Source organism: Mobula hypostoma, chromosome 18, assembly GCF_963921235.1.
Source record: "Mobula hypostoma chromosome 18, sMobHyp1.1, whole genome shotgun sequence".
Classification (NCBI taxonomy): Eukaryota; Metazoa; Chordata; class Chondrichthyes; order Myliobatiformes; family Myliobatidae; genus Mobula; species Mobula hypostoma.
In genome coordinates, this window is record NC_086114.1 from 12,695,670 (window position 1) to 12,712,854 (window position 17,185).

The window sequence follows — 17,185 nt, forward strand, 5'->3', positions numbered from 1 at the left end:
CCTGGGACCTCTCTCATTAACAAGGCGTTTCTGTCCACAGAACTGCCACTCATTAGATGTTTTTTGTTTTTTGCTCCATTCTCTGTAAACTCTAGAGAATGTTCTGTGAAAATCCCAGGAGATCATCAGCTTCTGAGATACCCAAACCACGTCTGGCACCAACAATCATTCCACAGTCAAAGACACTTAGATCAAATTTCTTCCCCTATTCTGGTGTTTAGTCTGAACAACAATTTAATCTCTTGACCAGGTCTGCATGCTTTTATGCATTGAGTTGTTGCCACATGATTGGCTGGTTAGATATTTGCATTAACGAGCAGGTGTACAGGTGTGCTTAATAAAGTAGCCACTGAGTGTACCTTCATATATCCAGACTCAATAGTATATTGAGCGTGTGTGATCATTAAGTGTTCACTATATTGAAGTTGCTGTGCAGAACACTATGGTACATTAAGTGGTGTGTACTGGATACGGTGACTATTAACCCTTTTGTCAATTAGGTGCTTCACAATAGGGCAGCATGATAGCACAACTCTATTACAGTGCCAATGACCTGGGTTCAAATCCACCAAGGTCTGTAAGGAGTTTGTTCTCCCTGTGACCATGTGGGTGCTCTGCTTTCCTCCCACATTCCAGAGATCATGGGTTAGTAGTTTAATTGGTCACATGGATGTCAGTGGACCGGAAGGGCCTGACACCGTGCTATGTCTCTAAATAAAGTAAGTACAGAAGTATAGCTTCAAGCCTTCTCACCATCAAATATCGTGGATGATATTTTACTTAACCACACTCTCACCTGATCCCTGCACAAGAATACTGGAAGAACATGGGGGAAAGGGAGAAAGGGTTGGAAAACCAATAAAAAACAACTTTCCACTACTGAAGGTGCTCACGGCCAATTCATCTGCAGTCTTGGACTAGACGGAGAAACGCCAATTAAAGTAATAAGAAGGAAAACAACCATCGAAATGATTGTCTTCCCCTCAAAGTATTAAATTAAACGGAGAGAGAAATCACTGGAGGTATGAAGCTGAAGTGCCTGTGACTCACTGCTGCTGTGGGCTACTCCTGCAGTAGACGGGTGTGTGTGACCTGTTAGATAACAAGATGCCCCCGAGCGCTCCTTCCAGAAAAATTACACTGCACACTAATTAAATAAGCAGCAAGAGCTGCCTCCTCCTCTAGTCCTTAGAGAGAAGGAAGCAGGCAGGCAGATTTATTTTGTGTGTGTGTGTGTGTGTGTGTGTGTGTGTGTGTGTGTGTGTGTGTGTGTGTGTAGGTGTTGGTATCTGTGTGCTATGTGATTGTACCTCTGTGTATATGTATATCTGTGCGTGTGTGTGTGTGTGTGCGTTTATAGTATGCAATGTACTGGTGTCTGTATATGACTTTGTGCCCCCCTGTATATATAGTATGTGGGTTTCTGGGTGTATATGTTTATGTGTGTGCATAAAAATGTGATTCTGTCCTTGCGTATACTTATAGCTGCATTTGCGATATACTTGATCTTTCATTCATCCTGTTATAGTTCCTATTCTATTGATTTGTTGAGTATGCCCACAGGAAAATGAATCTCAGAGTAGTATATGGTGACATATGTGTACCTTCATAATAATATTTACTCTGAACTTTGAAAATTTCCTTTGTAATGTTTTTCTGTATATGTGTGTTCATAGTATGTGTATAAAGATGTCTGTATATATGTTGAATATATGAGGATTTCTGTGTGTATGTGTGCGCATGCTCACACACACAGACTCTGTCCCACTGCCCTCCCAAGGTGTTCCTTTCAACACGGTCCAATCTCCTGAACTGTATGCTGTTTGTTTGTCTCAGATGTGATCTGTGGACATCATTTGCTCCACAGATTGTTTCTGAATGAGTCTAAGTCACATTCTACAACTCTGATAATGGCTCAACCCAGATGTTATTATTGCCACAGGGACCTGTCACGTACCCCGTGACAGGTTAAAGAACCAGCAGAAATGGAAAACACTTTGGAGTCTGGTATTGCTGTTAACTAATAATGTTTATTAGTAACTACACAATACAGTAATATAAATTCAGATATATCAAACAGGTTAGCAATGATTATATATAAATATAAGTGTGGAAATAGAAAAACCAGGCTTCTTCAAGCCGAGGGGTAAACAGATACAGCCTTACGGTGATGAGTAAAGTTCAGTTCAGTTCGTGGTATTGAGTTGAGTGGTGATAGAAAGAGAGAGGGGTTTAGTTCTTCAGATGAGCTGATGCTGTCGATCTTCCCGTTGTCCTCCGAAACTTCCAAGTTAGCCAAACTTGATCAACTTAAGATCACCATCTTCGAGTCATAGTCTACCAACCCAGGCGAGGGTTAGACACAGTAGTAGACTCCACAGGGTCGCTCTTTCACGCACTAATAATCACAGATCGATCCCTCAGAATCGATCCTCAGTCCCACACTCGTGGGCACCTGAACAGGATAGCGGTAACTTCACCACACCCTCGTGTGTCTGCGTGTCCCCGTGAAACAAGCAATTACGCTGGTTTAAATACTGTTGTGATGAACACCAGCTGTCCATCAAGTAGCTCCTCCCTTCTCTCTCTGTAGGAACACAGAAGCTGGAAGTGTCCTTGCTAAAGTGTAAACAAGCTGCAGAGAAACCATAACACCATCTCCAAGCAGTCTTTGCCTCTCTCTCTCTTAATAACAAGGTGTCTGTGTTGGACACCTCTCTCTCTCTCTCTCTTTTAAAAGCACAGTTCACAGGGATAATTCAGGATCCTGTCACACACCCCTCACCATTCTCATCTGGTGCGAAACTCAAGTTAATCACTACTTTTCACTTCACATGTTTTTTAAAGTTTGACTATATTTGGCTGGTAATTTCTGGGCAGCAAATGTCAGATGGATATACTCAGCTGGAATAACTGAGTTAAAATGAAAGGACTATAAATGGAAATCTGGAACAAAAACACCATTATTATTTAACAAAGGAGAGGCTATCCAAAATATTTCCTAATATAGATAATTATTGTGATAGGTGCAAAAATGAAGTAGCTACTTTGTCACATGTTCTGGTCATGTCCCTCATTGAAATCTTCTTGAAAATCTTTATTTTCTACAATTTCTAAAGCTTTGAAAATTAATTCACACCCTAATACATTGACTGTTCTATTTGGAATAGTTACGCATCATGTTCAGGGTATTTCATTTTCAAACCAACATGTAATTGCATTCGTTACATTGTTGGCAAGAAGAGCTATTTTATTGAAGTGGAAAGATACCTCTGCTCCTACACTAATTCAATGGTTTTGCCAAGTAATATTATGTCTTAGTTTGGAAAAAATTAGTAGTAGAACTTTTGATCCCCGATTCGATTCTGAGAGAAGGTGGGGCTCTTTTGCCAAATACTACCATTTAATTTGAATTAATTTATATGGTTTCCTTCCAATTTTATGTTATATAAATGTGATTTGGCGGTTGTTGTTTTCTTTTTCTTCTTTTACATATATAAATGATTGTAAGACGTATTGCTCTGGGAGTTGGTTCCTAACGTTTTTTTTCCTTTTTGTTTTGTTTTGTAGTTAGTGGGTTTTTTTCCAGTTAGTTGGGGTTCTCTTTTTTCCTTCTTTTTCTTATATAAAAAATTTATTTTTTTTCATTAGCATATATAAGGTTTTTTTCGGCTTTATTAGTTATATATATACTAATATGTTGAACTTCTGTATTTTATAGCTGTAGAAGATTATATATCAATAAAAAGATTTTTAAAATGAAAATGAAAAACAGAAATTGCCCAGCAGGTCAGTGGGAGAGAGAATTTTGTTTCAAGTTAAAACTCTGCTCAATTCTGACAGAGAGTCTTTGACTTTAGATGTTCATTCTGTTTTGCTTTCCACAGATACTGCCTCAAATACTTCTAGTATTTTCTGATTCAGACCACGAGACATAGGAGCACAATTAGGCCCATTGAGTCTGTCCTGCCATTCGATCAGGGCTGAGTTTTTCCCCCTCAGCCCCATGCTCCTGCCATCTCTCCGTAACCTTTGACATTCTTACTAACCAAGGACCTATCAACCACGGCTTTAAATCTATCCAGTGACTTGGCCTCCACGGCCATTAGTGGCAATGATTTCAACAGATTCACTATCTGCTGGCTAAAGAAATTCCTCCTCGTCTGAGACGGAGAGCACTCAGTACTGGCACTCCACACGCACACATACACACACACACACGCACACACACACACACACACACACACACACACCACACATACACACACACACACACACACACACACACACACACACACACACACACACACACACTCACAGACACAGACACACACACGCACACACACACACACACACACACCACACATACACATACACACACACACACACACACACACACACACACACTCACACTCACACACACAGGGGTACAATCGCATATTCACACAGCTACCAACACCTACACATACACTGCCTTGGCATTCTGCTGTCGTTGTGTTGACCGTGCATACTTCCGTGTCTTCCCCATTTTATTTTAATAATGGGTCCTAAAGGGTGGGATTTGTGGTGCTTTTCCCGCTACACACAGTGGAATATTCCATTTCTTTAGTAATGGGGATGTGTAAATGTGTATATGTTGTTTGTATACTGCATGTAAGGTAGATACTTCTGTTTATTTTGTAATATGATTGCAACTATATTGTGGGGTGCATCATATTCTAATTCTTAAGTTAACGTTGCTGGTAATTGAAGTTGGTATGTCCTGGTGCCCAATAAACGGGGCAGATCGCTCTTGGTAGGAGGGAGAGATCAGAGCTGCCAGGAGTTCACATTGGACAAAGTACGGAGCTGTTATTGTGATTTATAAATTTTGGCAGTTTTCTTTTCACTATTTCTGCTAACATTTGTAAGTTTGATTTTAGACACACCTAACAAACTCCCTTGCACTAAAGTGCTAAGCAACCTCAGCCATTTTTTCCTTCGGTCATATCACACATATCTATCATCTCTGTTGTAAAGGGGCGCTCTTTAATTCTGAGGCCGTGCTGTTTGATTCTGGACTCCCCGCTATTGGATACATCCTCATGACAATGCCCACGAGGATCAATCAGCACCCATTTACACTGACCCCATTTTATTCTCCCCATATTCCCATCAACCCATTGCAGATCCTGCCACTCTCCCACATTGGGGCATTTTACTGCAACCAATTAGCCAACTGAGTGGCATCTTTGTGATGTGGGAGGAAACCTGAGAGCCTGGGTGAAACAAGAAGAACATGCAAGCTCCATATAGACAGCGCCGCAGGTCAGCATTAAACTGAGGTCAAAGAAAGCAGGTGATGCTGAGGCTTTATAACGCATTGCTCAGACTGCACTTGGTGAGGTGTTTTGGTCCCTTATCTAAGAAAGGATGTGCTGGCATTGGAGAGGGTCCAGAGAAAGATCCCAGGAATGAAAGGGTTAATGTGTGAGGGGTGTTTGATGCCTCTGAGCCTGTACTTGCTGGAGTTTAGAAGTATAAAGGGGGGGGTCTCATTGAAACTTATTGAATATTGAAGGGCCCAGACGGAGTGGGTGTGTAGTAAATGTTTCCTGTAGTGGGGGAGTCTAGGATCAGAGGCCTCAGATTAGGATGTCCCTTTAGAACAGAGATAAGGAGGGATTTCTTTAGCCAAAGGGTGGTGAATCTGTGGAATTCATTGTCACAGTTGGCCAAGTCATTGGGTATATTTTAAAGTGGAGGTTTAGTGGTTCTTGATTAATGGGTGTCAAGGTTTCAGGGAGAAGGAGGAAAATGGGTTTGAGAGGGTTAATAAATCAGCCATGATGGAACGGCAGAGCAGATTCGAAGGGCCGAGTGGACTAATTCTGCTATGAGGCAAAGTTCAAAATAAATTTATTATTGAAGTACATATATGTCAGCATATACTACCCTGAGATTCATTTTCTTGCAGGCATACTTAATAAATCCATTATAGAATAATAACCATACTAGAATAAATGAATAACTGCACCGACTTGGGCGCTCAACCAGTAGGCAAACGACAAGAAATAATAATAAATAAATAAATAAATAAGCAATAAATATTGAGAACATGAGTCCTTGAAAGTGAACCCATAGGTTGTGGGAACATTTCAGTGATGGGGCCAGTGAAGTTGAGTGAAGTTATTCCCTTTGGTTCAAGAGCCTGATAGTTGAGGGGTAATAACCGTTCCTGACCTGATGGTGCGAATCCTGAGACTCCTGTACTGTCTTCCTGATGGCAGCAGGGAGAGGAAAGCATGACCTGGGCAGTGGGGCTGGGTCCCCGATTATCGATGCTGCTTTCATGCGACAACACTTCGGGTAGATGTGCTCAATGGTGGGGAGGGCTTTACCCATGAAGGACTAGGCTGCATGCACTACTCTTTGTAGGATTTTCCATTCTAGGGCATCGGTGTTTCCATACCAGGCTGTGATGCAGTCAGTCAATATACTCTCCACCTCACAGAATTTTGTCAAAGTTTTAAACGCCATGCCAAATTTTTGCAAACTCCTAAGGAAGTGGAGGCATTGCCATGCTTCCCTCGTAACTGCCCTTACGTGTTGGCAGCCACACTAACTGCTGTGCCACTGTGCTGCCCGAGCTTCCAGTTGCAATTACAATTTTGACATGCTTGGAAAGGGAAGAACCATTCTAAATTATTGGGCTCATAGTCGACCCCAATTATGATTGACAGGTCTAATCGTGTTCATCTTTGCTGTGGTGTTAAACTTCTGTTTCATTAACTTCCACCCAGCTAGCCTGACAAAAAAAACTTGGTAGGGTTTTGTTGCCAACTAGAACATTGATCACAAATGTACGCAGCTTCTTGTTAAATATTAATCACAGATTTAATTACTCAACAACAATTTAATTTGCCATTAATTAAGTTGCAATTAGCTAGAGAATAACGGCTGGCTTGGATGGTGTCTACTGCACAGAGATAACATCTGATCCCCATTAACATTAGTGTTAATTATCAATGACCAGGGTTTGTCCCAATCATCTGTGAGGGTCAGCATGCATTCAACACCCCTGGTTTGCTCTGCCACTCAAAGAGATTGCAGAAAACCCTTTATTTTACATCTACTTTCTGTCCTGATCCCCACTTTCCTTGATTTTCCTTGTGCCCCAGAACTTAAGAAGCTGAGGCTTTATAAGGCATTGGCCAGACTGCACTTGGAATATTGTGAGCAGTTTTGGGCCCCTTATCTAAGAAAGGATGTGCTGACAGTGGATATTCATGAGAATGATCCCAGAAGTGAAAGGGTTAATGTATGAAGAGCGTTTGCTGGCTCTGCGTATGTACTCACCGATGTTTAGAAGAATGAGGGGAGGATCTCATTGAAACTTATCCAATATTGAAAGGCCTAGATAGTGTGAACGTGATAGTGGGAAGTCTAGGACCAGATGGCACAGCTACAGAATGGAAGGATGTTCCTTCAGAACAGAGATGAGGAGGAATTTCTTTAGCCAGAGGCTGGTAAATCTGTGGAATTCATTGCCACAGATGGCTGTGGAGGCCAAGTCATTGGGTATATTTAAAACAGAGGTTGACAGGTTCTTGATTAGTAAGGGTGTCAAAGTTCACGGAAGAAGGCAGGAGAATGGGTTTGAGAGGGGTAATAAATCAGTCATGATTGAATGGCGAAGCAGACTTGATGGGCCAAATGTCCTAATTCTGCTCCTATGTCTTGTGGTTTAATAAACTTCACCTCGTGAATACTCAGCAGCCAATGCTGTGGATTACGCAATGATAAACAACAGAACATTGGGAGTGGCGCGTCAGCGCAGTGGTTAGCGTTACATTGTCCAGGTTCAATTCCCTTTGGCCCACGATGTCCCATGCCAAACACGATGCCATATTAAACCATATCTCTTCTGCCTACGTACATCCATATCCCTCTGTTCCCTGCACCTTCACAAGTCTATCTAAATGCATCTTAAACACCACAATTGTATCTGCTCCATAACCATACCAGACCCCTACCACTCCCAGTGTAAAAAATACTTCCTCTGCACATCTCCTGTGAATTTACGCCCTTTCACCTTAAACACACATTTTCTAGTATCTGATAGGGTCATAGAGCATAATGGCACCGAAACAGGCTCTTTGGCCCATCTAGTCCATGCAACCTGATCTTCTGCCTCGTCCCACCTACCTGAAGGCCTGTATCCCTCCATACCTCACTCATCTATGTACCGATCCAAACTTCCCTCGAATGTTACAATTGAACCAATGACCACTAGTTCTAGCTTCACCCAACTGGAGGGGAAAAGGCCTGCTTATTTATACTCATCATAATTTTCTATATTTCTATAAGATCTTCCCTTATTCTCCTGTACTCCAGGGAATGTGATGTTTTGACTTCAGGAAAATGATCCAAGCTGTGTTCCTTATCTTTGCCTCTCATAATGTTGTATATTTCTATCAGATCTCCTCTCATCCTCTGATGTTCCACGGGAAACAAGCCAATTTTGTTCAACCTCTTCCTTTTGCTCATAACCTTTCATCCAGTCAGCATCCTGGTAAACCTCTTCTGTACCATTTTTAAAGCCTCCACATCCTTTCTATAATGAGGTAACCAGAACAGCATCTGATAATACAGCTGCAACATAACTCCTGACTCACACTCAATGGCCCAACCGATGAAGGCAAGCATACCATATGCTTTCTTTACCACTCTATCTACTGTGTGGTCACTTTCACGCAGGTATGGAATTAGATCCCATGATCCCTCGGTGCATCAAATGGACTTGGACCTGAAGATCCCCCTGTGCATCTTCTCCCCATCCGCCATGGACTGTAACCACCCAACTCGCTCAGGGCAGCTAGGAAGCTAGAGATCACAATTAAAGGTAAAGACGAGCATTATTTGTCGTGTGTATATCGAAACATCGAACCATAGAGTGAAATGCATCTTTTGTGGCAGCGACCAAAACAGTATGAGGATGTGCTGGAAGCAGCTCGCAAGTGTCGTCACCCACAACTTACTAACCCTAACCCTTATGTGTTTGGAATTTGGGAGGAAACCGGAGCACCCGGAGGAAACGCATGCAGTCACGGGTGGATGTACAAACTCTTTACAGACAATGGCGAGAATTGAACCCATGTCGTTGGCACTGTAAAGCGCCTTGCTAACCGCTACATTACCGCGCCGTCCTCTGTTACTTGCCCACCTCGGCTGATAGTCGAATCGCAATGATACGGTGTGCTCACCTCTCGCGCTGATCATCGTCGTCCATGTTGGAGAGCAGCTGCGAGCCGGCCAGCGAGAGGTCGAGCGCGGCCAGCGGCAGGTCGCGATAGGCGAAGCTGACCAGCTGTACTGGGGCGATGCACTGGCTCTCCTCCTCCACCTGTTGTGAGATGATCTCCAGGTCTGACACACTCGCTTCCTGACCGAGCCTGCCAGAGACACAGATTGGTGTGAGCATGCATGTGACAAGGTGGGGGCCCCTCACATTGAGCCTGGGGCACGGGGTGGGGGGGCATGTTTGTACTGGGTTGAACATGAATTGAAAATAGAACTCTCACACCCAGTCATTCCAACCATTTTGTTGTCCTATTAGAGTACTACAGTAAGGATACAGGCCCTTCAGTCCATCTCATCCATGCTGATCAACATACCCATTGAAGCTAGTCCCATTTGCCTGTGTTTGGCCATAACCCTCTATACCGTTCCTATCCGTGTACCTGCCAAGTTCTTTTTGGTGAAATATCTCTGCCTCAACCATTGGCAGCTCATTTCATATATGAGTTTTCTGGATAAAATGGTTACCCTCAGGTTCCTATTAAATCTTTTCGCTCTCACCTTACATCATCATCATTATCAGATGCCGTGCCCAGTTTGAGCTTTGACTGCCATGGCCCACACACTCCTGTTTCGGGTCAAGTGGATCAATTCGTTGGTATTCATTTCCAGTTCCCTGGCTACTGTCTCCATCATCATTTGCCTTTGTCTTCCTCTTGTTTTCTTCCCTTCAATCTTTCCCGTAATTACCTTGCATTCTAACTCCTCTTTCCTAATCCCATGTCCAATGAAGTTACGTTGCCTTTTCATGATCTCATACATTATCTCACCTTACACCCATACCATTTAGTATACTGTGGATGAACACCGGCTGGTGGTGTAGCGGTATCAGCACTGGACTCCGAGGCGCATGGTCCTGAGTTTGATCCAGCCGGGTCCCAATCAGCAATATTTGCACGGAATAAAGGCCTGGCAATCTACTTCTATAACTTGCCACGACAACTACACTATCTATAGGGTCACCATGAGTCGACGATGACTGAACAACAACAGATAAACACCAGATGGTCGGAGTGGACATGAGCCAAAGTGCCTGTGTGTGTGCTGTGCAACACTGTGAATCTGTGCCTGACCCCCTTGTGCTTCAACCGAGTGAGAACAGGCTGGCGTTCAACTGTGACGGAATTGTCCCTCTCAGCTTAATTGACAAATAAAACATACCCTATCTCAACTATTTGGCAGCTCATTCCAGATACACTCAGTGCCTACTTTATTAGGTACTTTACTGAGTGTGTGTTTGTCGTCTTCTGCTGCCTTAGCCCATCCACTTCAAGGCTGGACGTGTTGTGCATCCGGAAATGCTTTTCTGCACACAATTGTAACGTGTGGTTACTTGAGTTACTGTCACCTTCCTGTTAGCTTCCACCAGTCTGGCTATTCTCCTCCGACCTCTCTCATTAACAAACTGTTTTCTCCCAGAGAGCTGCTGCTCACTGGACTTATATTATTGTAAACTCCAGAGACTGTTGCGTGTGAAAATCCCAGAAGATCAGCAGTTTCTGAAATACTCAAAGCACCCTGTCTGGCACCAACAATCATCCATGGTCAATATCACTCAGATCACATTTCTTCCCCATTCTTGATGTTTGGTCTGAACAATGACTGAACTTTCTCACCATGTGAGCATTCAAACCACCCTGTCGGACAACAACACTCATTCCATAGTCAAAGTCATTTAGATCATATTTATTCCCCATTCTGATGCTTAGTCTGAACCTCTTGCCCGTGCCTACCTGCTTTTATGTATTGAGTTGCTGCCACATGATTGGCTGATTAGATATTTGCATTAATGAGCAGGTGCACAGGTGTACCTAATAAAGTGGCCACTGAGTGTATGTAGCCATTTTGACATTGGAAAGTGTTCCCAAAACACCTCATAGAAATGTTAGTTTCAATTCCAATTCATATAAAGAGATGTTGGGGCATGTGAAGAGAGAAGTGTAAATTGGCTGCATTAATGAAAGATAGTGCAGCCTCACATCTTCCATCACAACATCAACTGTACTAATGTTGCTTCTCAGGATGTTCCAGGGTAATGAAAAGTCTGCATTCTTTTCTTATATAAAGTGTTAAACCATAAGACTATAAGATATAGGAGAACAATTAGGCCATTCAGCCCATCAAGTCTACTTGCTGATTTTTTCAACACAAATCAACACCCATTCTCCCATCTTCTCTCCATAAGCCGGTCGGCTGGTGGTGCAGTGAGATCAGCACTGGGCTCGAGGACGGAAGTTCCCGAGTTCGATCCAGTGACAGACCGCTCCCGAGCGTGCTCTCCATCTGTGCCAGATTGATATTGAGCCCAGCACAGATGGGCTCAGCATCAACCACCTCCAAAAAAACACTGCCACCACCAGTTTAAATTCCCACGTGGAATATTGTGGAGGATCAAATACCCAAACCCAAAATCTTAACCCCTTACCAATCAAGAATCTACCAATCATTGCTTTAAAAACACTCAATCATGGCCTCCACAGCCCTATGTGCCAGTGAATTCCATGAATTTCCCATTGCCTGGCTGAAGAAATTCCTCCTCACCTCAGTTCTACAGGGGTGTCCATTTATTCTGAGGCCGTGTTCTCGGACAGTAGACTCTCCTACCCATAGTCTTGTGGTGTTGAGGCTCTGTGTTCAATTGGAACTGGTAGATGTGAGAATCGCAGCCCCAGTTCCACTTTCCCCCTGAGCCAGGAGGTTGCAAGTTCAGGTCCTGTTGCCACACAAGCTCAAGTTGGTAGGGAAGCACCGTAGCGGAGTGATTAGCATGATGCTTTACTCTGCCGGTGATCACGTTCACGATTCAATTCCCGGCACTGTCTGTAGGGAGTCTGTACATTCTCCCTGTGACGGTGCGGGATTCCTCTGGGTTGTCCTGTTTTCTCCCACATCCCAAAGCTGTGTGGGTTAGGGTTAGTGACTTGTGGGACTGTTATGTTGGGGCCGGAAGCATGGCCACACGTGCAGACTGCCCCAGCACATCCTTGGCCATTGATACAAATGAAGCATTTCAATGTATGCGACAAATAAAACTATTCTTTAAATTCTGGCTGGTAGTACAGAAAGAAGGATGAAATATTGGAGGTGCCATCTTTCAGGTGAGGTGTCAAAACTCGGACCTGGTTGACTAGTTCAAGTGGACCCCAAAAACATCCCATGGCATGACCTGGAAGGAGACCAGTTTAAGGTCCCAATGTCTCCGGCTGAGTATCTAACTTCAACCAAGATCTGTCAAAGGCAGATGATCTAGACTTTATTCTACATATGGACAGTGAAGAGTATCCTAACTGATTGAATCATGGCCTGGTATGGAAACACCAATACCCAGGATTGGAAAAGTGGTGGATATGGCCCAGTCCATCACAGGAAAAACTCTCCCCACCACTGAGCACAACTACAAAGAGCACTGCCACAGGAAAGCAGCATCTGTCCTCAAGGACCCCCACCATCCAGACCATGCTCTCTTCTCACTGCTGTCATCTAGAAGGAGGTACAGGAGCATTAAGTCCCACTTCAACCATCAGGCTCCTGAACCAGCATGAATAACCTCACTCACCGCAACTCTGAGCTGATTCCACAACCCATGGACTCATTTTTTAGGACTCAACTACAACTCACGTTTTCAGTATTATTTATTTATGCATTTTTACTTTGCATATTTTTTCTCTTCTTTTACACATGCGCAAAGTAAAAAAGCATAGATAAATAATACTGAAAACATGAGTTGTAGTTGAGTCTTCGTGTGTCATTTTTCATCGATACCATTGCATTTCTTTGTTCTCCTGTGAATGCCGGCAAGAAAATGGCTCCCCGATAGAGTACGGTGACATGTACATTCTTTGATAATAAATGTACTTTGAGCGACAATATTGGTGTTTGTGGGAGCTTGCTGTGTACAAACCGGCTGCTGTGCTACAGCTATGATGGCACACCACTGGCTGGGACGTCCTGAAGTCTGCGAACGGTGCTATGGAAATGCAGGCTTTCTTCCTTTAGAAGCAGCAACAGACTTGTAATGGTGCAGCGGGTCATAATTGATGACAGGCAGCGTGAAATCAATTACCTCCCACCGCTCTCTCGCTTGTCTGTCATTGCCGAACATCACTTCCACACTTAGTGGAATATTTAATTATAAAGTTAATCACTTGGCTCAGCCCGAGACGTAGCCAGCAGCCGTTAGGAGTCCACTCCCAGCAGTAGGGTACTGACACTCTCAGCTTGTTCAGGAGTTTCCTGCCGCCACACCGCTCCTTCTGTCTCAACAAACAACTCGTTACTCTTCTGTAACTTTTAACATCACATGACTCAAATCTGCTGGACCTTTGTCCTGGGGTGAACCCTATTTTCTTATATCCTCCCTACCCCCCCAGACCTGAACAAGAAGCAAGCTAAATATCCACATTTATTTATTTAGTATCGTCCTGAAAGCCAAGGTATACCCAATGAACAACTTATGTTACTCTTAAAGATTTGCTTTATTTGTCACATGTATGTCGAAACTTACAGTGAAATGTGTCACTTTTTGTGTCAATAACCCACACAGTCCAAGAGTGTGCTGGGGACAGCCCGCAAGTGTTGTCATGCCTCAGATGCCAAAATAGCATATCTGCAACTTACTAACACTAGCTCATACATTTTTATGGAAAACGGGAGGAAACCAGGGCACCCAGAGTAAACCCCCGCAGTACAAACTCATACAGAAAGCAGCAGCAATTGAATCACAATCTTACATTAACATTAAGTAGTCAATTGGATTAGACACGGGAGAAACCAAAGAGTGGTAGTAGATGGTTGTCTCTCCGAATGGAGACCCATGAGTAGTGATGTTCTGCTGGGATCGGTTCTGGGTCCATTGTTGCAACATCCTTGTAAGTTTTTTTCTGCACTTTTATAACAACATGGATGATAATGTGGTAAACTGCACCAGCAAAATTTTCAGATGACACTGAGATTGGGGGTGTAGTGGACAGCAAGGAAGGCTATCAAAGCTTGCAGAGGGATCTGGATAAGTTAGAAAAATGGGCTGAAAAATGGCAGGTGGAATTTAATGCAGACAAGTGCGAGGTGTTGCACTTTGAGAAGATAAACTTATATAGTGAGCGGTAGGGCATTGAGGCATACAGTAGGCCAGAGGGATCTGGGAACACAGATCCATAATTTCTTGAAAGTGGTGTCACAGGTAGATAGGGCCATAAAGAATGCTTTTGGCACATTGACCTTCATAAGTCAAAGTATCGAGTACAAGAGTTGGGATGCTATGTTGAAGTTGTCTTAGATGTTGGTGAGGCCTAATCTGGACTATTGTGTGCAGTTCCCTACATTTTATTCCCTAGAGCAAAGAAGAATGAAGAGAGATTCGATAGAGGTATACAGAATTATGAGGAGTATATAATGGATGATAACGTGGTAAATCTGGATGATAATGTGGTAAATTGGATCACTGGATGATAATGTGGTAAATTGGATCAGCAAATTTGCTGATGATACAAAAATTGGAGGTGTAGTAGACAGTGAGGAAGGTTTTCAGAGCCTGCAGAGGGACTTGGACCAGCTGGAAAAATGGGCTGAAAAATGGCAGATGGAGTTTAATACAGACAAGTGTGATGTATTGCACGTTGGAAGGACAAACCAAGGTAGAACATACAGGGTTAATGGTAAGGCACTGAGGAGTGCAGTAGAACAGAGGGATCTGGGAATACAGATACAAAATTCCCTAAAAGTGGCGTCACAGGTAGATAGGGTTGTAAAGAGAGCTTTTGGTACATTGGCCTTTATTAATCAAAGTATTGAGTATAAGAGCTGGAATGTTATGATGAGGTTGTATAAGGCATTGGTGAGGCTGAATCTGGAGTATTGTGTTCAGTTTTGGTCACCAAATTACAGGAAGGATACAAATAAGGTTGAAAGAGTACAGAGAAGGTTTACAAGGATGTTGCCGGGACTTGAGAAACTCAGTTACAGAGAAAGGTTGAATAGGTTAGGACTTTATTCCCTGGAGCGTAGAAGAACGAGGGGAGATTTGATAGAGGTATATAAAATTATGATGGGTATAGATAGAGTGAATGCAAGCAGGTTTTTTCCACTGAGGCAAGGGGAGAAAAAAACCAGAGGACATGGGTTAAGGGTGAGGAGGGAAAAGTTTAAAGGGAACATTAGGGGGGGCTTCTTCACACAGAGAGTGGTGGGAGTATGGAATGAGCTGCCAGACGAGGTGGTAAATGCGGGTTCTTTTTTAACATTTAAGAATAAATTGGACAGATACATGGATGGGAGGTGTATGGAGGGATATGGTCCGTGTGCAGGTCAGTGGGACTAGGCAGAAAATGGTTCGGCACAGCCAAGAATGGCCAAAAGGCCTGTTTCTGTGCTGTAGTTTCTATGGTTTCTATGGTTTCTATAGGTAGGGTAAATGCAAGCAGGCTTTTCCCACTGAAGTTGGGTGAGACTAGAACTACAGGTCATGGGTGGAAGTGAAAGGTGAAATGAGGGGAACATGAGGGGGGGATTTCTTCACTCAGAGGGTGGAGAGAGTGTGGTATGAGCTGCCAGTGGAAGTGCTGGATGTGTGTTCAATTTCAATATTTAGGAGAAATTTGGATAGGTACGTGGATAAGAGAGTATGGAAGGCTATGGTCCTGGCACAGGTCGATAGGACGAGGCAGATTAATAGTTCAACATGGACTAGTTGGGATAAAGGGCCTGTTTCTATGCTGCAGTGTTCTATGACTTTACAAGCACTACAAAACTTTGATGTCTGTCTACACTCCAGCTGCAGTTTTACATCCAGGAGAAAGCACCCCTTCCACCACCTTAAACATTCACTCCCTAGGGCACTGGTGCTGGCCTGGTAACCGCTACATGAAACATCTACAAAGTGCATTGCAGAATTCATCAATGAATCTTCAATAGGTTTATAACAATGCTCTAAGTTTTAGTTTACAGATGATCTTTGAAAGTGAAGGTTCCAGTGACGGAGGTTTGAAGTCACCCTTCTGGACTATGAGTACTACAGATCACTGATCTAGCGACACATCCTTCATTCTATTCTTTGATTTATTCCTCGTGAATTTATGCAGTTTAAAGCTCACGGCTGCAGTCACAGGCTAAAGGGATGGCCGTGAAGGATGGCGATGAGGAGAAATTTCTTTAGGCAGTGTTGCAAATCTTCAGGACTCTCTACCTTGGAGGGCAGTCATTGTGAATATTCAAAATTGAGATACTTTTGGATGTGAAGGGGTCCAGAGAACATGTGAATGGTGCAAGGAACTTAACGGGGTACAGGATTGACAAGCAGGTACAGAGGCAGCATGGCCTCTCCAAATTACAAGGAAAGCACAACAGCGGCTATATTTCATTAGGAGATGGAGGAAATATGGTACGCCACCAAAGACTCTACAGATGTATTGTGGAGAACTTTCTAACCGGTTGCATCATTATCTGGTTTGGGGAGGGGGTGGTGGTTCATTACACAGGATTGAAAAGAATAGCAGCAAGTTGTAAACTCAGGCAGCTTCACCGTGGGCACAACCCTCCCCACCACTGGGGACATCTTCTAAAGGTGATGCCTCAGAAAGGCAGCATCCATTACTAAGGAGCCCAACCACCCAGGACATACGGTCTTCTCAGGGAGGAGGTACAGGAGCCTGAAGGGACACACTCAACACTTTGGGAACAGTTACTTCCCTCTGCCATTAGATTTGTGAATAGCACATGAACTCATGAACACCACCTCACTGTCTGAGCTCTTTTTTTTTGCACTACTTAGTTTATATTTTATTATATATATATATATATATACTGTATTTATAAAAATGAGAAAATCTGCACATGCTGGAAATCCAAAGCA

At 43.3% G+C, this 17,185-nt stretch overlaps 1 protein-coding gene across 3 annotated transcripts in view; it reads right to left on the minus strand.

Annotated features, from left to right (window-relative positions):
• tmem266 (transmembrane protein 266) overlaps positions 1-17,185 on the minus strand; it is a 206,545-nt gene that overhangs the window by 73,537 nt on the left and 115,823 nt on the right. For all 3 annotated transcript variants that reach the window (XM_063070459.1, XM_063070458.1, XM_063070457.1), the window contains exon 3: positions 9,246-9,434. In XM_063070459.1, the coding sequence (XP_062926529.1) occupies positions 9,246-9,434 (189 nt within the window). The remainder of the gene's footprint in view (positions 1-9,245; positions 9,435-17,185) is intronic.